The following is a 24558-nucleotide window of genomic DNA, read 5'->3' on the forward strand; positions in this document are numbered from 1 at the left end:
AACCTTTCGAAATTGTTGCTTTAAAGCAACACAACATCTTAGCTTACATTCTACCATCCGTCCATAACTCAGCATGTATTACCCCTCATGTTTTGCTTGTTTATTCTGTAATGTTGGGGTCAGTCCATCTCAAGTGGTCCAATAATTGTAAACAATCATAAACATAAACATTAATGAAACTCAAACTCAGGTTTCAGGTTTGTCTCTGGTCCCCCACCAGAGATATTCAACCAGAAAGTAAGGGGAATATAAAAAGAAAATGCACTTTCTCACCTCCATAAAAAAGAGAAGTCTCAAACCTGAAATGTTCTGCATGTACATTATAGTTACCTAGGCACCCCCTAAAAAATTAAAACTGAGACTCGAACCCTTCCCATTATAAATTGACCCTAAGATAGCTCACTGTGAGCTATCTTGAACATTACATTTGAACTTAAGTTCTAAGGTTAAGGAACAAGAATGTGCAAAATGGTTATTTATATATATATATATATACACACACACACACACACACATGTATCTTGTAATGCACTCTAGAGATCGGTTTTTGTCTTAAGGAGCTAGGACCATCCTGAGCCGAGATATTGAAGTTTCTGTAATATTTGCTGTATAACCAAAATTTGTTGTGTGCCATGACACAAAGATGGCTGTCGTAGTTAAACCAAGTAAAAAAAAAAAAAACAACAACCTGGTGGTTCTGCAATGCCAATATGTTGAGGTTATCACTCAAAAAATGAATTAGGGAAATTAAAAATGATCAAGCAACCCGCATTGGACCACTTGATATTGAATGACCTGTTGCTTAATATATATGACTGATAATGTCACTCTTTAACTTATCCCTTATCCTCACACATAGACATTTTTTTTTACATTGATCTCCTTTAATAAAAGCAAAGATGTGCAGGGTTCTCTGGTTTTATAACAGCATTTTTATAGAAATGGTACTTGTCGATCTTGTCCTCTAGTTGGTGTCAGTACTACGAGAGGTAAAGTACCTGGAGGCCAGGCAAGACGAGGATATTCCAGATCTCGCTGCTGATATTTACTCCAACAAAGAGCTGCTCTGGCAGTACATAGCTAACCTGGATCTCATGACTGGCTGGTACAACAAAGTGATGGGGACGGTGCTGGAGGTGGAGTTCCCTCTGATCCAGAACCAGCTGAAAGACATTGACATCAAACTGAAGGATGCTGAAGACACCATCAACTGGACAAGCAAAGGTATAGTACAATGTATATATAAAGGTATAATATATCAGAGCTGTTCAAACTAAGACAGCATTTATTATTATTATCGCCTCAAAGCCTTTAACCAAAGTGTCACTGCCTCTTCTTCATTATTATGATACAGCAATTAGTTTTTCATTTTGTGTAGCCTCAGTGTGAATTCACAGAAACCGTGAAAGCCATTAAAATCCTGGTAGCTTAATCTGTTATATTAATAACTTCAGTCATGACCATAGCTCATGTGTCACTGCTAGGAATCTGGGAGTACATCCAAGATGTGCGTGAGGCAGTACACGATCTTGAAAAGCGACTTCAGAGGACAAAAGACAATGTGGAAAAGATCCAGAGCATTATGAAGAATTGGACGCATCCCATATTTGAGAGGAAGGATGGAAAGAAAGACAGTCTGCTCAACTTGGAGGACAAGCAAGAGCGTTTGGAGAAAACCTATGGCCAGATCCGTACCTCTGGCACCATGCTCCATTTCTTACTGAATGTCAGTGATGGAGTAATTTCATAAAATAAGATAGTGGATGTCTAGAATGTATATAACTTTTCTTTTGCATTCTTTTTAAAACATTTAGGATAACTTGAAACTGTTCCAAGTGGATCCCTCATCAGCTGAATGGAGGTCCTATGTGGAGTACATTGATGAAATGGTTATAGATGGATTCTTCAACAGCATTGAAAGCTCCCTCAAATTCTTTTTGGACAATACTGGTTTGCTTTTGTTTTTCTTAAGTTAAGCTGAAGTTTTCGGTGCTTCTTGTGTTTTTGTTCATAGGCAGATTATAATACTCTTCATTAAATTTCTTTAATGGCCTACAGCAGACGAGACACCTGGATTGGCTCCACTTTTTGAAGTCCATCTAAATCTAGAGGTTCCTGACATAGTTTTCCATCCACCCCTTGAGTTTGGGGCTGCTGATGGCTTCTATGATCTAGTGGAGGGTCTCATCAATGATGTCTACAGGATCTCCTCTCTAGTCCCACGACTGGCTGAGTATAACAGCTTTCCACATTACCAGGTATTGCCGTGTCCCTAACAGTTGACTTCATCTGTCCTATAGCACATGTGGTGATGGGTATATTATATAGAGAAGGTGCGACTGTACTGTACATAGCAAAGTTATTACTATCATGCTATAGATCATTAGTCGATAACAGTCCAGAAGTGGACCGAGCAAAGTATTTCATTCAGTATTTCAGTGTTTAGAAGAACTTCTCAGCCATTGGAAAAACCTGGCTGTAGCTCAGCCCAGTTTTCTAAACATGAACCCTCATGACTTCTGTTGCAGCCAATCACATACGTTATGTAAATTATTTAGCGGAAGGCAGAGAATCCTCTCAGTTCTGCTTGGTGAAATGATAACATGGTTCAACAATGAATGTTTAAAGATGACTTAGAGAGGCCTATGCGTTTCTGCTCTGCTTCACGTTTAAACAGATGCCACATGTGTTCACCGTGCAAGTCACATGAATTTGTAACAAGTGTGAAACAAAACATAAGCACCTTGAAATATAATGCGTCATATTTACAGCCATGAACTAATCACTAATGGTTAAAGATTAAAAGCTCTGTCATGTTATTTGCCTATCTGAAACTTTATTAGCAAAGAATATTGTCTATGAATATTTGTTGAATACCCTAGCTATAAATCTAATCCAGGTTCTAAGTACATCACTAGAGCTTCTTTCTGAAACATGGACACTCATTGTCTACAGGCTGAAATGGAGGAAATGGCAGATCTTGCAGACATGCGTCAGCTTCTAATGGACCGAGTGCAGAGGGTCATGGTGAAATGTTGTGAGCACCGTAATGCGTTCGAACGTTACGGCTACCTCTACGTTGACGACCGGAAGGAGTTTATGAGGCAGTTCTTGCTCTATGGCCACATCCTCACAAACGAGGAGATCGAGGCGCACGCAGTGGACGGAGTCCCTGAAAACCCCCCGACCCTGGAGCGCTTCCGTGAGCAAGTGGACTCTTACGAGAGTGTGTACGAAGAAGTGCAGAAGCTAGAGCCTGTCTGCGTGTTCGAAGGCTGGATGAGAGTGGACGCACGGGCCTTCAAAAGCGCTCTGCTCAATATTATCAAAAAGTGGAGCCTTATGTTCAAACAGCATCTTATCGACCATGTGACACACAGGTAGCTTACTGTTTCTGAAGGAAATTTTTCAGATAAGAATAATATCAGGAGTGAATTGTAGTTAAATAGCCTGGAGAGAAAAAAAATGATGTAATTGATTGAATAACTTTCACTTCTCTTTGGTGCCTTTTTTTTTCTTTCCCTCTCCAGTTTGTCAGATCTAGAAGAGTTTATTAAGGTAACCGAGACTGGCCTTAGCAGGAAGGTGGGAGAGGGAGACTATGCTGCGCTGGTGGAGATTATGGGTCACTTAATGGCAGTGAAAGAGCGACAGAGTGCCACGGATGAAATGTTTGAGCCTCTGCGGCACACCATTGATCTCCTGAAGACATATGAGCAGGAACTTTCTGAAGTGGTGTATAAACAGCTAGAGGTAATTGCGTTCATAAAACGGCTAAACAGTCAATACTACCAAAAGGCCATAAAGCTGTTACGGCTCGGGTATTTCACTTTATAAATATAGGGACAGTGCACTCCCAAATCCCACATAAGCAGGCACTTGATTAAATACTTCATCAGAGGTGGTCTATACAGAGTAACATGCAGCTACACACAATAAAACACTAAACAACTAGATGGAGTCCACTCAGACTCTTGTTAATATGTCATAGGAGCTGCCAGAGAAGTGGACAGCCATGAAGAAGCAAGCTGTAGTGATGAAGCAACATGTGGCGCCACTGCAGGCCAATGAGGTGGCTAACCTGCGCCGAAGGTGCGCCGGATTCGACGTACAGCAGCACGTTTTCAGGGAGCAGTTCCGCACCAAAGGACCTTTTAGGTAAACCTTGCAGGACTTGAATATTATCCTTTTTATAATAGACATCAGTAGCATTAACAGAGTCATAAGTAGTGAATGACGGCCTGTTTCTGTTGTTGATGCTCACTAAATTTGAATGTAAACATGACCATCCTGATTTTATTCACTTTTAGGTTTGACAGCGCAAACCCTTACCACATGCTAAACATAGCACACAAACAGATTGAGGAGAAAGAATCAGTTATGACTGCACTCACTGAGTCAGCCAGCCTGTTTGAAGTCAACGTCCCTGACTACAAGCAACTCAAGCTGTGTCGTAAAGAGGTGTCCATCCTTAAAGAGCTGTGGGATATGATAATGGCGATGAGGTTCAGTCTTGACTCCTGGCGCACCACACCATGGAGGGACATCAACGTGGATGACATGGAGATGGAGTGCAAGCGCGTCTCCAAGGAACTGCGGGCTCTGGACAAAGAGGCACGAGCATGGGATGCTTTCAGTGGTCTGGAGGGCATTGTGAGAAACACATTGACATCACTGCGTGCCGTAGCCGAGCTACAGAACCCAGCCATCCGACCCAGGCACTGGCAACAGCTGATGATGGCCACGGGAGTCCGATTCACCATGGACCGAGACACCACGCTGGCCGATCTGCTGGACCTAAATTTGCACTGCTTTGAGGATGAGGTGAGGGCCATCGTGGACCGGGCTGTGAAGGAAATGGGCATGGAGAAGGTCCTGAGTGAGCTGGATGCCACTTGGACGGCAATGGAGTTTGGCTACGAGTCACACCCTCGCACCAGTGTCCAACTGCTCAAGGCGGACGAGGAGCTGGTTGAGACACTGGAAGACAACCAGGTACAGCTGCAGAACCTCATGTCTTCCAAGTACATCGCCTTCTTTCTGGACGAAGTGTCGTCTTGGCAGCGCCGGCTCTCAGCGGCTGACTCGGTGATCTCCATCTGGTTTGAAGTTCAGAGGACTTGGTCCCACTTGGAGAGCATTTTCATTGGCTCAGAGGACATCCGCTCACAGTTACCTGAGGTCCGGAATAAATTTTGATATATATTTGTTTCTCACTTTTCTATTCTCATGTGTATCGTTTTGGTGACACTATAAGTCTGTGCATGATTAATTTATATATATATATATATATATATATATATATATATATATATATATATATATATATATATATGCAAATCATACCATCAGTCCAAAAAGACAATATGAATGTACCACAGAATGTATCTGTTATCAATGAGTGCACCAGATGCCTGTAATGAGGACTTGGCCTAGTCTAATGAGGTCATTACTGACTGGAGAATCATCTTGTCCTACCCACTGGCAGTGCATTCACTGATTTAGTTCAGAGATGAAAATGTTTGTCTCTTGAAAACCATGCTTTTGGCTGAATACGTCTAGATAATTATCACGGTATTCTAATAACCAGGAACACAGATGTTTGCTAGTAATGTTGGTTATTATTTTACCGCTGCAATTCTCTCATGGATATCTCGCAGGATTCCAAGCGCTTTGAAGGCATTGACACAGATTTCAAAGAGCTGGCTTATGATGCTCATAAAACGCCCAACGTTGTGGAGGCCACCAATAAACCCGGGCTTTACAACAGACTGGAGGACATTCAGAGCAGGTTCATTGCTTGTTTTTATGTCTTCTTTTTTTTTTTTTTGGTCATTTATGCTTTTTCAGAGTGGCCCACATTTTCACAGCAGTGCAATATGGGAGTGAATGTAGTGTGACCATTCATATCATCTATAACCCTCAGGGTGTATTTCAGTCCTCTATGAAAGTACAAGCTACAAACACACATTATCGGCATGGTGCTTCTTCCTGCAGGCTGGCTCTCTGTGAGAAAGCTCTGGCTGAATATCTGGATACAAAGCGGCTGGCTTTCCCCAGGTTCTACTTCATCTCGTCTGCCGATCTGCTGGATATTCTGTCCAATGGCACCAACCCTCAGCAGGTAACACACACCCCAGCTTTATATACAAGCTTTACATGTTCATTGATTTCAGCATGTTTTATTTAAACTAGGTTTTTAGGGAGGAACTTTGCATGCAGCACTCGACATCACACTCCAGATGGCAGTGTTGATCGCTGCTCAAGTCGCCCGCTTGGTTGACTTGAAGACACATTCTGTAATGTTGTGATGGATTATGTGTAAACATTTCTAAACAAACAACATGCTTTTTAGTTGAGCTTTTTGTTCTCCGCCCTCAGGTTCAAAGGCATCTGTCTAAGCTGTTTGACAATATGGCGAAGATGGAGTTTGAAAACGATGGCGAGGGCAACCCCAGTAAATCGGGGCTGGGCATGTACAGCAAAGAGGACGAGTATGTTCCTTTCAATGAGCCCTGCGACTGCACTGGCCAGGTATATTTACCTACTGAAAATCATTGGTCAATGAAAATTCTAAGCATGTAAGGATCTCGTGCCTTCACTGATAGTAATGATGGTTCGTTCATGTAAAATATTATTGTGAAATGCTGTTACATTTCTTCAGATTTCTTCATGTTCTCCTTGTGTTTGGATGGGTTTTGTCCGGGTTCTCCGGTATCTTCTAAAACATGGCAGATTGGCTGTGCTAAATTGCCACTAGGTGTGAGTGGGTGTGTGAAAGTTTGTGAGGAATTGGCATCCAATCCAGGGTGTGTCCTATCTCATGGCCAGTGTCCCCAGGGATAGGGTCAAGATCCAACTCAATCCAACTCAATAATGCACTTACTGAAGAGGAATGAATTCTGACTCACCCTTATACTGCACCAAATTACACACTTTGAGGGGTTTATATTTTCTATTACACTGACTTGTTGTAATGATAATGCTCAGGTGATGTAGAATAATGTCTGCTTTGCAGGTTGAGTTATGGCTGAATAGAGTTCTGGATACGATGCGTACTACTGTGCGCCACGAGATGACAGAGGCTGTTGTAGCATACGAGGAGAAACCGAGAGAACAGTGGCTGTTTGACTATCCTGCTCAGGTATGCACTAGATCCCTTTCTTAACATTGACAAAGTTCAAAATTTCACAAGAATAAGGGAAGCCTCCACAGACATTTTGAAAGCTTATTATAAACTGAATTGATTAGGCTTAAGTTTGGAACGCAGCTATAAAACAGCTTAATCAAAGCGTGACGTTCACTGTGTCCGGAAATCGCACTTAACTAGCAAGGTTTTAGACGTCTCTAGGCACACTGACGGTTTTCACCACTGCATTTGTTAAACTGGCCCAACATGATATTTGAAAAAGATAGCCAAGGCAGGTTTAAAAAGTAATCCTAAAAAGTAAAAAGTAATAATCGTTTTTGGAAAGAATTCGAACACAGTTTTGGCCAAACCCAAAGAAAAAAACTGCCACAACCAACTACAGTGCCATCCAACTCATTTATACTCATTTAAAGCAATAAGTTCCAGCGATGAATTATTAAGCTGGTACCAGACTCCCAGGGTACCCTGTAAATGCTATTATGTGTTTGGGTGTGCGTCTTGTTAGGTTGCACTCACCTGTACTCAGATCTGGTGGACCACTGACGTCGGCATGGCCTTCGCCAGGCTCGAGGAGGGTTATGAGAACGCTATGAAGGACTATTATAAGAAACAAGTGAGCCAGCTGAATACGCTCATCACCATGCTGATTGGACAGCTCAGCCCTGGAGACAGACAGAAGGTCATGACCATCTGCACTATAGATGTCCACGCCAGAGACGTAGTGGCAAAGATCATCGCCCAGAAGGTACCACCATCAACCTCAACGTCATCCACTTACCATATATAGCGGGACGGCTGTAGTCTCTGCAGAATCATTGTGTATTCTGTCACAGTCAGCACATAGAGAGCGACATTACAGAGCCAGCACTGCATTAGCTTGTTCAGTAAGGGGGTTTGGAATACATTTTCATTAAGAAATGTACATACGATATTATTTGCTGTGTAATTATATTATTATTCCATATTATTATTTTAGAAGAAAGCCGAACCGTGCTTTAATTTTTTTTTTGGATTTGCTCGAGTAATGACTGCTAAGTCAAATAGAAATCCTAATGAAAGCAAAGTGAAGAGAGTGGCTTAGCCTCTGGATAATTTCTCTTCACCACTCAGGTGTTACATTCTCTCGTCTTTAATCCTCCATAATCACCGTCTTTGCATGGTGCAGAGTATTAGCCGAACATGGTCTGGCACTCGCAAATTGGTTCTCACATGCCAACGTGTATGAAAAGTTCGAAATTGTTAGCAGTTGTAGCTTTTTTTTTTTTTTAATGACTATAAAAGACTTTGTACAACTTCAACTTCTGTGTGAGATCCGAGTTTAGTCTGTGACTGGGTTCCTTCATTCCCAGGTGGAGAACTCGCAGGCGTTCGTATGGCTGTCCCAACTGCGCCACCGTTGGGACGAGGGGGAGAGGCATTGCTTCGCCAACATCTGTGATGCCCAGTTTCTCTACTCCTACGAGTACCTGGGCAACACGCCACGTCTCGTCATCACGCCGCTCACAGACAGGTGAGTCCAACAGAGGCTCTCACCAGCGTGATGTGACTCTTTATGTAAATTTCAAGTCTAATGTTAGTTATCGATAACTGTGTGAAGCCCTTCCTAATCAGAGATGCACTTGAGTGGAGATAAAGTACACTACAGCAGTCAATCTGGCTCCATAACATCCACTAATTCAAAATATTAACCTTTGAAAGTAGGGTTGCAACTAATGATTATTTTCATAATCGATTAGCTGGCTGATTTTTTTTTTTTTTTTTTTTTGATTAATCGGATGGGGCGGGGCAAACTTTCAGTACCATTTTTTTTTGTTGTTTATTTAAAATAAAATCCACAAACTGTGTGTTACAAATATAAACTTCAGACTAAACCTTTACACAACTGTTTGTCCAACTGTATAAGACTGAAAAGAACCCAATACACACACACACACACACACACACACACACACACACACACCAGAATATATATTATTCATTTAGTACTGTAGTTTAATTCAGTGCTTTTTGTGCATCCATAAAAAATAATGCATAAATACTTGTATATAGTAGTTTATATTATATAATAGTATTTATGCATTTTTATGGATACACAAAAAGCCCTGAATTAAACCACAGTCCTAAATTAATAATAAAAACTCTTTCACTGCACCTTGTGGTTTCTGTTACTCACTGTCTTTAGGAATATTATTTTCCTTGTGTCTACTTTTTTGATCTTACTGTTTTAATTAGACATTACAGATCTTACTCACGCTCCCACTGTGTATCAGCGCGTCTACACCGCGCGTGATCAGCAACGCAGCCTCGTTACTAACGCATCGCTTCCGTTATAATAAACAACAGAATTTACACTGCAAGCGTGCAAATACAACATATAATGACAATAAACTTAAATGAAACAAAATCTTTTAAGCAACTCGCACCAGTTTCCCCCACCCCTTGCACACAGTGGAGCATTTCGGATATAAACATAGGTTTGTGCTCTTGCATCACTGTCGTGCTCCAGTGCTACACAAACTCCGCTTTATAAAGTTTGATCTTCTCTGCAGTGTTTAATATAAAAAGCTCCCCTGCCTTAAAGGAGAATTCATTGTCGGTGACTCTGGGTATTAGGCTAAAGCTAGAGGCTAAAGCGTTGCATTACGTGCGTACGACATCATGTGCTACTGTCTGGTAAACAGCTTATACTTCCGGTTATTAAAAAAAAATACGCTCATGTTCCATTTGAGATGATATTACCTTTCTAAAATTCATACACTAGACAGTAGAGTATACAGTACATAGTGTAAGTGTACAGTACTTCATTTGGGACAAAACTTTAGTATTTACTGTTCGAAGCGTGTTTTCGGGAACAGAAGGTTCCCGTAATAAGTATATGTGCTCCGTGCCGCGCGCAGACCACCTAATCGATAATGAGATTCATTGAGAACGATTTTCATAATCGATTATTATCGATTTTATTGACTAGTTGTTGCAGCTCTTTTTAAAAACCCACTTTATTCGGTTTATGATCTTAAAGCACATTTTGCAGTAACCACTTATGGATGATTCAATAAAACGAATAAGAAAAGAATGTGATTAGGAGTGTGAGGAATGTAAGTCTGGCCCCATTTATGTTAGGAGTTTAAAGGGTTAAATTTCAAAAGATGAAAAAAAAGTTCAAGTTCTTCAAAACTTGTCCACGGTGTGACAGTGGATAGTGTTGCTTGGATTAATGTCAGTGTGAAGTTTCTTCCAGGTTCTCCAGTTTCCTCCCACATCTCAAAAACATGCCAGTATATGGTTTGACTATGTTAATTGTGCATTTGTGTGTGCATGGTGCCGTGTGCTGGGCTGGTATCCTATCCAGGGTGTACTGTATGTATTCCCAGCTCTCGCTCATTGTTCCGGCTCAGGATCCACCATGATGGTGACCAGGATACAGATGAAAGAATGAATAAATAATAAACTGCTTGACATGGATGCTCCATAAAATAAAGCAATTCAACAACATCGAGAGACATAAAAAATGTGCCTTACACTTTCCCCTCTTAAAAGAAATGGGTCATGCAAATGATACAACATGCCCCAAACTTACATTCAGCCATACACTTCCTGTGTTAAACCAGTCTAATAACAGAAGACGTTTGCATATTGCTTCTTGTATTTCATGATGCAATATCACTTTCCTGTTGCAATATATTCTCGCAGCCTCCCACAGCAAAACTCTTGCAGTGACAGTTTTCTCTGTTTGACCAGCTTGCTCACTCAAATGAGTTCCCCCTGTATATATAAAAAGAAACAGTTTCAATTCAATTTCATTTGTATAGTGCTTTTAACAATAGACACTGCCACAAATCTGCTTTGCATAAATCCTGATATAGATCTAGTTCCATAATGAGCAAGCCAGAAGTGACAATGGCAAGGACAATGTCTCTGAGATGGCATGGGGAAGAAACCTTGAGAGGTGCCAGATTAAAAAGGGAGCCAGACCCTTGTGGGTGACACCAGATAGTGGGATTATAAATCATTACAGTATACAGCTGGTAGTGTGAAGAGTGAAGGCTAACATACTAAGCATGTTGAAAGGGTGCTCAGTATGAGGGTATTGTGAATAAGAGTCCTGGGATAACCACAGGACAGGGATTTTGATTACAGCAACAGTGCTTATGTACAAATCTACAGTATCCAGGTAAGATTATCAGCTAAAATAAGGGTGAGACCCGGGCTTGAAAGTGTTTTTGGAACGTTTGAACTATAAAGTTTATGCAGATTCTAAAGTTTAGGATGACTTTACAGTTTAGGCAAATGAGTCACCTAGTGTGTATAGCAAGCAGATGTGGATAGGAAGACAGCACTTGAAACTTCCTTTTCAGGCTTGCTGATTTTAGTCTTCCCAACACACACACAGCTCATCACAGTTGTAGCGCAAGCTTCAGAGCCCAATAAAGAAAGAAAGTGTCCCATTAAACACTTTCCTGTTAAAAGCAGATAGCAAGTTGCTGAAGCTCTTCAGCAAGCTGTTTATACTAAAAATGCCCCAAATGGATTCTGGATGTCTTTGAAACAACAACAAAGCGGAAATGCATGTCTTTGATGGAGAAATCAATGGCGCAGAGTCTTACCAAGCATATGGTGGTGGAGGGGGGTTTCATAGCTCCTGGAATAGTCCGTTGACCTGTAACTCTGTCTTTCATCCATGTTGAGATGAATGCGGTGAGAAATGCTAGCGGTGCAGATGGCTCCATTATGTTTTGGGACTCTAACGGTGTAAGAAAGGTTATTGCTTCCTATAATCATAAACTGTCATTAGGGAAAATGTTTCTGGGAACTAATGGGGCAGCATCTACTTTTTAACTAAATTAGGCTCTGTGTAAGCTCATGTTTAGTTACAGTACACAAAGATATTGATATTAACAAATATTTCCCAAAATCAAATAAATGAATAACTGATTTATTTATTTATTTATTTAAATTTGCCAAATGGATATTGTGTGGACATGCTTGTGTGTGTGACCGTCACAGATGCTACATCACACTGACCCAGTCCCTCCATCTGACCATGAGCGGAGCCCCAGCTGGTCCGGCAGGCACGGGGAAAACCGAGACCACCAAGGACCTGGGCCGAGCGCTCGGCATCATGGTGTACGTCTTCAACTGCTCCGAGCAGATGGACTACAAGGTGAAAGACTCTGCCATGTGTAGATCTTCAGTCGTTTATTTTCTTCTTTCTGGGAGACCGTTTTTTTTGTTTTTGTTTTTTTGCATCTGCATTCACCTCAACTTCAGCGCACAACTCTTGGCATGTTGTTTTAATTAAGAGGAAATTAGGGTCGGTGAGTTCACCGCAGGTTTGCTGATGAATGTGTGTTTTTCCGAACGCTGCTTATACCCTGCAGCACATGTCCTCCTTTCTCGCTCTCTCTTTCTCCTTTCTTCTTTTCTTCCTTGTCCATCATCTCCTGAGCTGTGTATTAAAGCAAAGCAAAGCTGTCCTCTGCCAACATGGAGGCCAGCAGATTAGTAAAGCTCTGATGCCTAGGCTTATTTACCTCCTAAGCCTTGTCACCTATCTCCTCAGTATTCCGGCCTCGTTGCTGCTTGTCGCTGTATTCACTAGTCGGGAGAAAAGGCCCTATAATATGACAGTCAATAGAGACACAGGACTAATCTCTTTATCCAGCTTGTACCTGCTGCATCATTACTGGACCTGGTTGTACACTGCAGTATCATACTGGTCAGAGTGAGAAAGAGAATCAAATTAAATACAGAGAGGCTAATAAAAAAAAAAATGAACGGGGACGGGGCTTTAGGATCACACATATCCACAATCAATCAACACTCATTTGTGTCAGAGTTCTTCCTCCCTTGATATTTAACATTGTGTTCCCCTGCACGTAAAGAGGCTCTGCTGCTCTGCTTAGAGTTATTGCATGATGCTTTTTGAATATGAATTAAATGCAGGGATATTAGCAAACACTAGGCCATTGACGCTTATTGGCCGTGGACGGTGTGCAAATTATGCAGCATTCTCATGACTCGAGCGATAAAAAGGGAACGCCGGAACGTAGCTACGATTCGGTCGTCGCACCGCATCTATTCACTATCATCTGTTCTGAAGTGATTCAGTTGAGACTCTAACCAGCATGTAACATTCTCACCCTGCCTCCTTTTCTCTCTTGTCTTTCACATCCCATAGTCCTGTGGCAACATCTACAAAGGCCTGGCGCAGACAGGCGCCTGGGGCTGCTTCGATGAGTTTAACAGGATCTCAGTGGAGGTGCTGTCTGTGGTCGCGGTGCAGGTGAGTTTTCACCTCACGCATGACGTTAACTCTGGAACGGATTAGTAGGTATGCTTGTGCGACGTTGATTTAACATGCTCGTGATTTTACCGCATACACAATAAAAAATCCGTGATACACGATCGAATCGTTTAAAATTGATAGCTTAAAAAAATAAGCAAGCATTTGCACCATTTCAGGTTTAAGCAGAATAAGGGGAAGGCATAATAATATTATCAGCTGTTTGCTGGCAGCGGCAATGAAAATACTCCTGAACGCATGATGGATTTTAAGGTGATTCTGCAGTAATGTACAAATAAACAGTAAACAAACATAAAGGTACATTTTCAGTTTAATCATTTTACTAATCAGTAGTCTAACTGGCCACCTGGCTGACGTTTTTCACGGTTGATCTGCTGCTCAAAGGTGTTTAAATGAGTCTGAGCTCCTTTAATCACTTTTTAATTATAATCTCGATTAACATTATTTGTGAAATGTTCGATTTGACACGTCTTTGCAGGCATGTTTTAATCTTTTTTAGGTCAAAATTCCATCCCCCCCCAGACAACCCCCCCCCCCCCCCTTGAAAGTGCTGACCATTTTCAAACAAAATGTTTTGGTGGCATCCCTAATAAATATAGTTAACTGATGTTAGTGGTATACTTGTTATATAGTTATTACCTTGACATAAAGCAGGGGTGCCCTTGCTACCCTGGGTGTGAGTCCAGTCAAGAACATGTGAGATGTGGGAAGGGGAACAGGTTTCCAGTATTAGTTAAAATCAAACCGCCTGAGTTCAAAAACACCTGGGAAATCATTTCAAAGGAAATATTCCTTATTTCCTGTTTTCCTGGGAAGAAGAAGACTGCTTTTTTTTTGTTTGTATTTTTGTATGACTGTTTGTACTAGTGTACTCGGCTGTTAAATTGCACAGCTCCTACGCAAAATGCGTAAAGGTTAGCAGATCTAGTAATACAATATAATCTGAGTAAATGTCACAGGGTATTATGGCAGTGTAAAATTATGTAGAGATGATTACAGTACATTGTTCTATCGCACAAGCCTATAATATGAAGTGCTTCAGTATCCTTAGTACTAAGCAGAAGACAGGCAACTGGCTTCTTTCTTGCTTTTCTCCTCACAATCTCATTTACCAAATCATCAAAGTCCAGCTGTTTAACAAGCTCAGACTGAAAGACCAGCACTAACAGCATGTTGTGTCGTATTTAGTCCATTTTAGTTTGGAGCTCATTTTTAATCTGAGCCGTTCTGACTTGGTTCGGGTTTTATGGTTATCCGTGTTTTTTTGTTTAAAAAAAAATCTAAATAATCCGCTTATCTAGTTCAGTATGGCCATAAAAGAATGAGTATCGGTACAAATTCAGACCCTTACACCAATAGGGGCTTGATAGGTGGTGTTTGTGGCTTAGCATAATGGCCAATCAGTCTAATCATTCAGCGTAAATCTATAGGAACATTTCCAGTAGGTCTGGACGGTAAATCCTTCTCTATGTGTCACAGCCAGAGTTCTCTAAAATTGGCACAACACTTTTCACACTCAGCTGCTCAGAGCAAAACTCAGAACCGGCCATGCTCAAGGAAAACCTCTAATGTACCATTGGGTTAAATCTCAAGTTGTTTTAATTAGCAGTTACGAAAGGCATTTTGCTGTACATTTGCTTTTAGAGTGGGCCTGTCAGGCTTTTATGTGGCACATTCTTGAGAAATTACACGACAAAGTAAATCTTAATTACACGGTCACAAATACCTGCCTGCAGACATAATCTACCCCTGATGATGGATAGTTTCATAAACCTGAATGACCGGTGAACGTTACGGTGGCGCGTTTTTTCCAAGAACTGTGCTACACTACCACAGAAACTGTTTAACGGCACATTTCAGGGACTGGTGACTCAGAGATAGCTGAGAATGAAAGCAAAGGTGGGCTGTCTTTAAGCATCAACGGCACTGTCTGAATCCTCAAAATGTCAGAGCAATGTATGTGTTTTTCGGGTGCTGTGATGAATAATGAATCAACGTTCCATTTATTTTGGCGGTGCGCTTGGAAAGAATAATCTTACCAAGTTTGAGAACATCAGTGAAGCTGTGCTGGGGCGTTAATGTGCCCCGTGTTCCCGTGCACTCGCAACACAGAGTGGCTTTTCGGTGGTGGAGGATCGTTTGATAATCCATTCTATTTAAGCCCAACTGCAGACAGGATGAGAGAATACACGGCGTTTAGGTTTTGTATGTGAGAACTGTTGCTTAGGCGAAAACAAACAGAAGGAAGCCAGCAGACATATCAGTATTGAGACAAATTAGCCCAGCTCAGCTTTTCACTATGGGAGGCACAGCACTAGTGGTAAATGGGCTCCTTAATATGGAACGCTTTATTTTCCTCGTAAATGCTACTAGTGGAAAAGATGTGGCAATTTAACTGATTCTTCTCCATTTTCCCCAAACTGGGCATGATTTTTCAAGTAAATTCAATTTCCTTTGGAGCAGAACTTACTTTGATTTGATCCATCATTCAGTTGAGATGCTCACCTCTAAGATATAATGTGAAAAGACTTATGGATTTGGAGTTCACTCGAGGACACCATCTCTATTATAGCCTACATGACGCTGGCATTATAATGGTCTAATGCCACTGTTTATCTGCATCATTGAGTGCTGTGAGGGTATTTTTTTTTTTCTTCCCCTGAATAATTTGCATTTAGCAACCACTAAACTGCTTCCAATGTGCCGCCGCACAGGTGGAATATATTATATGATGTGATTTTCTGATGTGCAGTGCAATTGATGCCATCCCCAGTGAATATTAATCTGATGTACAGCTGAATTTGCTCTCACTTGGCAATCAAACAGGCTCGATGAGAGAGATAGGATGAAGAGCTAGAGCATATGGCTATGTGATGTCTGCCTTGCATGTTTGGCGCAACGTCTGAGTTACGCTCGAAGCAAAACGCTGCGATTTTTCCTCGATGAAAAGCATTCCATGAAAAGCATTGTGCTTATTTAACCTCCACTTCTTAACTTGAAGTGGCGCATAAATGGATTAAATACATCTAGCTCATTGACAGCAACGCAGTCTTTGGGTGAGCATTACAACCACCTCAAATACTTCTGTAGAGAATGTTATCAAAGCCGTCTTATGATTTCATTAAAGATGCATAATACACCAGGCATTCGAGAGTAGCTGTAAAGCATTTAAATGATCCTCCAGTTTGATCCTTAGCATCAGGTGTCTGTGGTGTTTATCAGGTAAAAAGTATCCAGGATGCCATTCGGGATAAGAAGAAACGTTTTAACTTCATGGGTGAGGAAGTGAACCTGGTTCCTTCTGTGGGTATCTTTATCACGATGAATCCAGGCTACGCCGGCAGGACGGAGCTGCCTGAGAATCTGAAAGCTCTCTTTCGGTAAGTGTGGGATATCAATAAAAATTTGTAAGTGTTGGCAAATTGTGTTGGTATAAGAGGAATAAAATACAACCATTTAGGATATGCTGTTATTGTTAAAAAAAAAAAAAAAAAAAAGTTGTGTTTTATTCCATACTTAATCATGGCATGCTTTTGCTGTGTATTTTCTGTATAAATCTAACACAGATCTTGTATGCCGTCTATTAGAGTAGCTCTTAAAGCAGTAGGTGTATAACCCCGGCGTCCTGGCGAAATTCCCCCATTGGTCTTTCTCTGTCATAGCTGGTGTTTATTCGGTCTTCTGGTGGTGGTTAAGGAGCCCCCCCCAATACTATGTAAAGTGCTTTGAGTGTCTAGAAAAGCGCTATATAAATGTAACTGCATTTATGTGTGTGAGTATCTTCATGGTTCTCCTGCAGGCCCTGTGCCATGGTAGTGCCGGACTTTGAACTCATCTGTGAGATCATGTTGGTAGCAGAAGGCTTTATCGAGGCCAGACTGTTGGCCAGGAAGTTCATCACACTCTACCAGCTCTGCAAGGAGCTTCTGTCCAAACAGGTAAAGGACATTCCAGCATTGAGATGGTTAAAAATCTACTCTCAAACTCAATCTTTAAACATTCTTTAGTGTTTCCCAAAGTAATCTCTACTCTACTGTAGAGACAATGGGGCAGCTGTGGCTCAGGTTGTAGAGCGGGTTGTCCACTAATCGTAGGGTTGGTGGTTCGATTCTCGGCCCATGCAACTACACATACCGAAGTGTCCTTGGGCAAGACACTGAAGCCCAAGTTGCTCCAAGTTGATGGCAAGCTAGTACCTTACATGGCAGCTCTGCTACCATTGGTGTGTGAGTGTGTGTGAATGGGTGAATGAGACACAGTGTAAAGCACTTTGGAAGTGCAGACCATTTCCTGCATCCGGAGCGTATGGGTGATTATGATGGACACTTTTGGCATGTGAAGCCCAACATTTTCTTTAAACTGTTGCTCACAGGACAGTGTACCAGACACAGAGTAAAGCACTATCTACCTTCTTACGCATATATGACCTCACAGATCCAGACCCCGTGATATGATGCGACAGCAGACATAGAGTATGCTATGCATCCCACACAGTGAGCATGGCTCATTTCGCTTCCACAGCAGGCTGTAGCAGTGCCAGAATTTGACCTAAGAAAACTGGGACAATTTCCCAAGGGAATAATTTAGAGGTTTAGTGTTATCGTGTTACTCGGCATTTCTACAGTTGAACTCATAAGTGTCTCAGTTTCCCGTGATTGCTCACGAAGAGTGCAGAATAAGTGGAATTACTTTTTATTGATTTGGATGCTGATGAAAGTCAATAAGATAATCTCTCATCCTAACACCTTTATTTGATTTGATTCTTTTTTAGAGTTCAACAGGTGTAATTTTGAATTCCCATATTTTAAACCTTTATTGACCAAATTTAATAACTGCTTTTAGGCCTTTATTATGAGTTTGTCAAGTCAGTGGGTTTTCCACTTTTTTTGTTTTTGTTTTAGTTTTATTAATGCAAGAATGTTTTTGTTTTTTTTATCAGTGGCAATTGCCTATATGCAGTAGATGTAGCAGATAAAGGTTAGCTTGAAAAAATCTGAAATATTCCAGATTACAGTTACAGCCAGCATTGCCATCCCATGAGGCTGGCGAGAAAGTTTATCTGTTAAAATAATATTTTAAAGAAAGCACTGTTCCTTCTAATTCCATTTTACACCTCTCTCCATTTTCTACAAAGGCCACATTTTGACAGTTGCAGCAAGACCGTTTGACTTTTTATGGCAGTTATAACCTACTGCATTTGACTTCGGTATTTTAAGGCACTCAAATATTTTCCTGGCAAAAAGGTCACCACTTCTTTATAGCATGATAAATAATTTTAATGATACTGTATAGTGAGTAACAGGGTAAGATGAGCATAATTTTTTTGTTTGTTTGTTTTTGTTACTTTGTTAAATCAGATTTTTAAAAAAAAAATACAATATTGTTGATAAAAGCATTATGGCTCTTTCATAGTCTAAACACATAGTTGGTCTATTGGCTCAATTTAATCTTGTTAGAGCTTGATTGAGAAAATGAGTGATGTCAACATTTCTGAATAATCTGATGCACATCATATATTTATAATTAAATGCACAAAGAACTGTACTGTTTCTTATAAAGCAATGAATACAATTGTGTATTTTGTAAACGATCGAACTGTAACTTTAGCTGCACTTCTTTACCTTGTCATGAGCAACCACACAGTCTGAGCCAAGAACTTTATAATAATACATATGTATTCATATGATGATGGAATATTCCCTCTCTTTTGAGAACTCTTTCAGTATTGTCCGTGTTTACATCATGAATAAAATTGTTTGCTCTTCGATTTGTTTTGAATATGGCTGTCTAAGTACTTGGGGTTGCTCATCTTAAGCTGTTCTCTACTACTGTGTATCGTTATGAGTATTCTTCTTCTTCAAGCAGCACTTTTCAAATATGTAAAAAGCATTTAAGATATCGGTAACAATTTACAATAGCTGTAAATTATGTCAACTGAATAATCATGCACTAATACCTGAATGAAGTTCAAACATTATTGGATGGCGTTGAGATGAAACGACTGGTGTTTATCGTTGGTGCGTCTTTCTACGTTCGATAAGGAGGATCGATGTGAATTATGAAAGCGATTCAGCGCCATCCGATGATGTTTGCGTACCACTCGAAATTAGGCATGTTTAATTCATGTTCTTTCTTATAGAGCATGTTTGATTTAGTTTACCCCTGATGTGTTAATGAATATATATACTAACAAACATGTACTTAAGGTAGTCGTTATTCGTGCTCTTCATTAGGTTGTGATTAGTACATGCCTTAATTTATTAGTTCGTATTTTTTTAACTAAGTATTAATATTAGTGCATGATTATTCATGTACTGTTGTTGTAAAGTATTAAATGAAAACTGTTCAAAATGTGCTACTAGGTAGACTTTCAGAACATAACGTAGACAAAGTGTTGATACAGTGTGGAATTGTGTCGTGTGCCATATTAGATTTGGTTTCCTCTGACCCACTCTTATAACTCAGGATCACTACGACTGGGGATTGCGAGCCATCAAGTCTGTGCTGGTGGTGGCCGGGTCTCTGAAGAGAGGCGATCCAGAACGGCCCGAGGATCAAGTGCTCATGAGGGCGCTGAGAGATTTTAACGTGCCCAAGATAGTGACTGATGACATGCCCGTCTTCATGGGTCTCATTGGAGACCTGTTCCCTGCTCTGGATGTCCCCCGTAAGAGGGACCTGGACTTTGAGAAGTTCGTCAAACAGTCTGTACTGGACCTCAAACTGCAGGCCGAAGACAACTTTGTGCTTAAGGTGAGGGAGCCTGCGCATTGGGTTTTCTTCAGGTCCTCCACTTCAGGTCCGCCTACCTCACAAAATCATACTACTAGAGTGCTTACACTAAATTTCCCCAAGGTGTGTGTGTGTGTGTGTGTGTGTGTGTGCATTTTGCTCTGTATCCACGACGACCACCCTGACCAGGATACACTAGTGTAGAACGCCGATAGGCACCGAGGGGAACAAGGACACCGAAAGCAGGCTTTAGAGAGTGTGATGCTGTCTTTTTATTGATGCTTTATTAAGCTATTTTCAGCACTTTACTCATCAAATTGTATTTGATGAATAAAGTTTCACAAGGCTGTCTGTCTTGCTCTCTCTTTGCAGCGTCAACAGAATCTTATTCAAACACACACAGACTATAAAAACACTTCATTCTAAACCACACACCAGTGTACTTGCTCGCACATTACCCACTATTTCTCTGTGACTCCTCCACACACTCACGCCCGGTGCCTGACCCTGTCCCCACTGCCACAAGCAGTTACTGAATATGAATGAATAAACGAATGAACGAGTGGCTTCAGATTTCAGGCTGAAAGTGCAGGTATCCCCTAAACTATATTATGCTCAAGCTGCTTGAGACAGCAGTCTTGTTTAGAGGAACATGACAAGGACAGACTTCTCTCTCTCTCTCTCTCTCTCTCTCTCTCTCTCTCGCTCTATTACCTCACTATTATCTCAGTCTCTCACTCCCTGACATTCTCTATTATCTCTCTCTCTCTCCCTTACCTACCCTCAATCTCTCAGCAAGGTCACATATGGATGATATACTGCATATGTTCAAATGCACCATTTAAGACTGACGTACGCTTTATCCAATAGACAGGCATTATATTTCAGTAATCCGAATAACCAAATGATTTTTGGTGCTGTTGCTAACTCCTGTAGGTTGCTTGTTCATGCAGCATAATAAGCTTCTAAATGTAACCATTACTCCTCAAAGAGCTGTCATCTCATATCAGCCCACAGTTGACAGGTGTTACAGGGCATATCTCTCTAGTGAGAGGTTCGGAAGAGCTCAAAATGTCAAGGTGTCATCAGCAGAGAGCTAGGGAATGGCCCTGATGCTGCAATCACTCTTCCCCCCTCCCCCCCCTCCCTTTTTCTCCTTGCCAGCTCTGCTTTTCTTGCACATTGCCTTCCGTTAAGAGCCATAAACCCACTGGTGTGTTTGTGCCAAATAGACATTAGCGTCAAAGGAGTCTGAAACTGGATATATTGGACAAATATAAGGAAACAGAAATTACAGTGTGATAGTGCCTCAGGTGCTGGGGTTGAGTTCTAATTTCCAGCATTAGGGCGAGTCTCGGCTATCAGCGCCATCGCTCCCGCCAGAGCCAAGGGAAATAAGTGCAATCTCGAACAGGTCAAAGAGCCACCCAAACAGGATAACAGCACTCCATCAGTGGAGGCTGAGCTCTGAGTGAGGATTTTAACCCCTGCCATGGTGCAGGCGAAGATGCTCAGGTACCTGACTCTAGCTCAGCTGTGCCCCGCACTTTGATGCCCCTCTTCCTCTGTGATTTGTACAAGAAAGGAAGAGCGGAGACGAGGAGGGGTGCACGGAATTAACCCTTAGCCACTGTCCCCGACGAACCAGCTGACAGCCATTGCTTCAAAGATGCAATCATTCGTTCCTTTGAACCACTGAAACAGCTCTGAGGAGCCCAACGGGAAACCACGTCAATGCCATTGATTGAACATGCCATCTCTCAATCACATTCCCTCTGTCTCTCTCTGTCTATTTCGTTTCTTGGTCGTTCTCTCTGTAGCTTTCATCTCTTTCTCACCGTCTGTCTCTTTCCCACTCATCTCACACCCTGTCTCCCACTGCCTCCTCTCTGATGGCTTCTCTCGTTTAATGCTTCTTGTTCTTATCACACTCCAGAAATGTCCCAATCGTTCAGTATTCAGCCAGATGGGTCTCGCTGAGCAGCCTGATCTTCATCAGGGATGTCGTTTGTGAGAGACAAGCCCTGCCAGCACAATCCTACACCAGCTGATGATGTATTCTACAGTATTCCAGTGTGGTGTTGGATTCAGGAACGGATCTGTATAAAGCTGCACTTAAAAACTGAAACTTGTTTTCTGCAGGTGGTTCAGCTAGAGGAGCTGTTGGCTGTTCGACACTCCGTGTTTGTGGTTGGCAACGCCGGCACGGGCAAATCACAAGTACTCAAGTCTCTCCACAAAACCTACCAGAACATGAAGCGCAGGCCCGTATGGGCCGACCTTAACCCCAAAGCTGTCACCAATGATGAGCTTTTCGGCATCATAAACCCAGCCACAAGAGAGTGGAAAGACGGTGAGGGCTGGCTCTGCATTTCTTGCCTTCCATTCCAAAAGGCTTTCTTTTTAAACGATTCTGCACATTTTCCCCCATTGCCTGTTGTTTTGTAGCATGACACTGAGAATAGGATTTCATTTCAGGGCTGTTTTCTAATATCATGCGCGAGTTGGCCAACATCAGCCACGCCGGGCCCAAGTGGATTGTGCTGGACGGAGATATCGATCCAATGTGGATTGAGTCTTTGAACACAGTAATGGACGATAACAAGGTACAGCTCCGAGCTTTCATGTTTCAGCTCAGTGAATGCCATTTCATCTGCTCGGCTTGCATCTTTGACAATGTGTAATTATTTAAAGCGCACCGATTATGCTTTTGAAACCTGCCTAATTTTGTTTTAAAGGTCTCATACAAGAGATTTACACACATCCGAGGTCAAAAAACACTTTAACGTGCTCATAATTTGAATTGCAGCATTACATATATCCCCCCCCCCCCCCCCCAGGGTCACAAACGACTCGTTCAGTGATCCGTTCTAAAGGATTCGTTCTAAACTCCTCCTTTCAGAGAGCATACTCTGCTCTGATTAGTCAGATGTCCCAGTCTGTTGTGATTGGTCTACCACTGTCAGTGTGTTTCGAAAAGGAAACGCCCACTACCATAACGACTTTCAGCGCCGTCTGTTCGCGAGCAGCCGATGAAGAACAGAGGCGGGTTTTTTTGTTACAAACCTAGGTAGGTTAGTACAGGAAGTAAGTCTGGAATTACAAACGACTCGTTTCAGCTCTTCAGAATCGATTCCTTCTTTTGGGAGTCAATAACTCCGTTCGTCCTGCGCTTTGATTTTTGAAACTTTGCAGACTTTTTACATTCACAAACAGCTCGATAACACACTACAGGAAAGGTAATATCTGAAAAACCATAATAGGTGCACTTTAAATGTATGTAATTAGTCAGCTAGTTAGGTTAACAGAACCAACAAATCATGTTACACAGTATTTTTCAAACTGAAACGTGAGTGCATGTGTGTATGCGTTGGTGTGGAACGTTGTAGGTGCTGACTCTGGCCAGTAATGAGCGGATTCCTCTGAACCCCACGATGAGGCTGGTGTTCGAGATTAGCCACCTCCGCACTGCTACCCCTGCTACAGTCTCCAGAGCAGGTCCAAGTGCCTTCTATCACACTTACTCTTATAGAAGAACCTCTCCTTTCCACCTTAGAGTGGAAAAGAAGTTTTCAGAGTATTTGACAGAACTTTTATAGATATGTAGTGATGATTCAGAACTCTTCAACCTAGAGCTCGAATGCGGTATGTTTACATTGTTTAGTATAGTTCTGGTGTGCTCTTGCGCTTGTGAGTATCAAACTGTGTTTTCTTCCAGGTATATTGTACATCAACCAAGCGGATTTAGGATGGAATCCACCAGTGACCAGTTGGATTGACAGGAGAGAAATTCAGTCTGAGAAAGCCAATCTGACCATTTTGTTTGACAAGTACCTCCCACCATGCCTCGATACTCTCAGATCAAGGTAACATGAAAAAGGTTGTGCTGTCAGCTTGTACTGTCATATGGCATGTCATTTTGTTTTCTCCATTTTTCTTCCATCGAAATGATGCTAGGATTCGGACCATATTTCAAATGATGTCAGCAACTTAAGTTCAAATGATATATGCCTAAATATTGACCTTTATTAATATATTTACAGGGAAAGGTTTATTTTTATTATTATATTTTATTGCAGTTATTGGAGCTCTTTTATTTGTGCCTCAAAGGTTACCAGGTTTATTTCGTGTAGCGCTGTTTGGGAAGAAGTTTTTTTTTTTTTCCCGGTAGCATCTAGAACACAAGCACTTGTCTTTAAGCAGGAGAAAGAGAAAGAAACACTGAGGGAAGGATCAAAAATGTGGAAATTATGCCAATTGCAATACAACAAAGCAATTAAAAGACAGTAAAAAAAAAAACAGTTTTGACAAACAATTCTGATATGCACATAAGAAGAAGGCAAAGCTTTAAATAAACATCTAGTAATAATGC

General features: G+C 41.4%; 1 protein-coding gene across 1 annotated transcript in view; it reads left to right on the forward strand.

The window, feature by feature from the left end:
- dnah9 (dynein, axonemal, heavy chain 9) overlaps positions 1-24558 on the forward strand; it is a 100096-nt gene that overhangs the window by 15487 nt on the left and 60051 nt on the right. Inside the window, exons 13-35 of the mRNA XM_053639227.1 lie at positions 969-1224; positions 1485-1726; positions 1815-1950; positions 2062-2258; positions 2956-3380; positions 3531-3753; positions 3992-4158; positions 4311-5181; positions 5661-5791; positions 5998-6124; positions 6382-6534; positions 7019-7144; positions 7656-7895; positions 8500-8660; positions 12155-12311; positions 13329-13433; positions 16677-16834; positions 17254-17392; positions 19920-20207; positions 22329-22539; positions 22665-22792; positions 23576-23684; positions 23905-24052. Of these exons, the coding sequence (XP_053495202.1) occupies positions 969-1224; positions 1485-1726; positions 1815-1950; positions 2062-2258; positions 2956-3380; positions 3531-3753; positions 3992-4158; positions 4311-5181; positions 5661-5791; positions 5998-6124; positions 6382-6534; positions 7019-7144; positions 7656-7895; positions 8500-8660; positions 12155-12311; positions 13329-13433; positions 16677-16834; positions 17254-17392; positions 19920-20207; positions 22329-22539; positions 22665-22792; positions 23576-23684; positions 23905-24052 (4898 nt within the window). The remainder of the gene's footprint in view (positions 1-968; positions 1225-1484; positions 1727-1814; positions 1951-2061; positions 2259-2955; positions 3381-3530; positions 3754-3991; positions 4159-4310; positions 5182-5660; positions 5792-5997; positions 6125-6381; positions 6535-7018; positions 7145-7655; positions 7896-8499; positions 8661-12154; positions 12312-13328; positions 13434-16676; positions 16835-17253; positions 17393-19919; positions 20208-22328; positions 22540-22664; positions 22793-23575; positions 23685-23904; positions 24053-24558) is intronic.

Source organism: Ictalurus furcatus, chromosome 13, assembly GCF_023375685.1.
Source record: "Ictalurus furcatus strain D&B chromosome 13, Billie_1.0, whole genome shotgun sequence".
NCBI classification, from domain to species: Eukaryota; Metazoa; Chordata; class Actinopteri; order Siluriformes; family Ictaluridae; genus Ictalurus; species Ictalurus furcatus.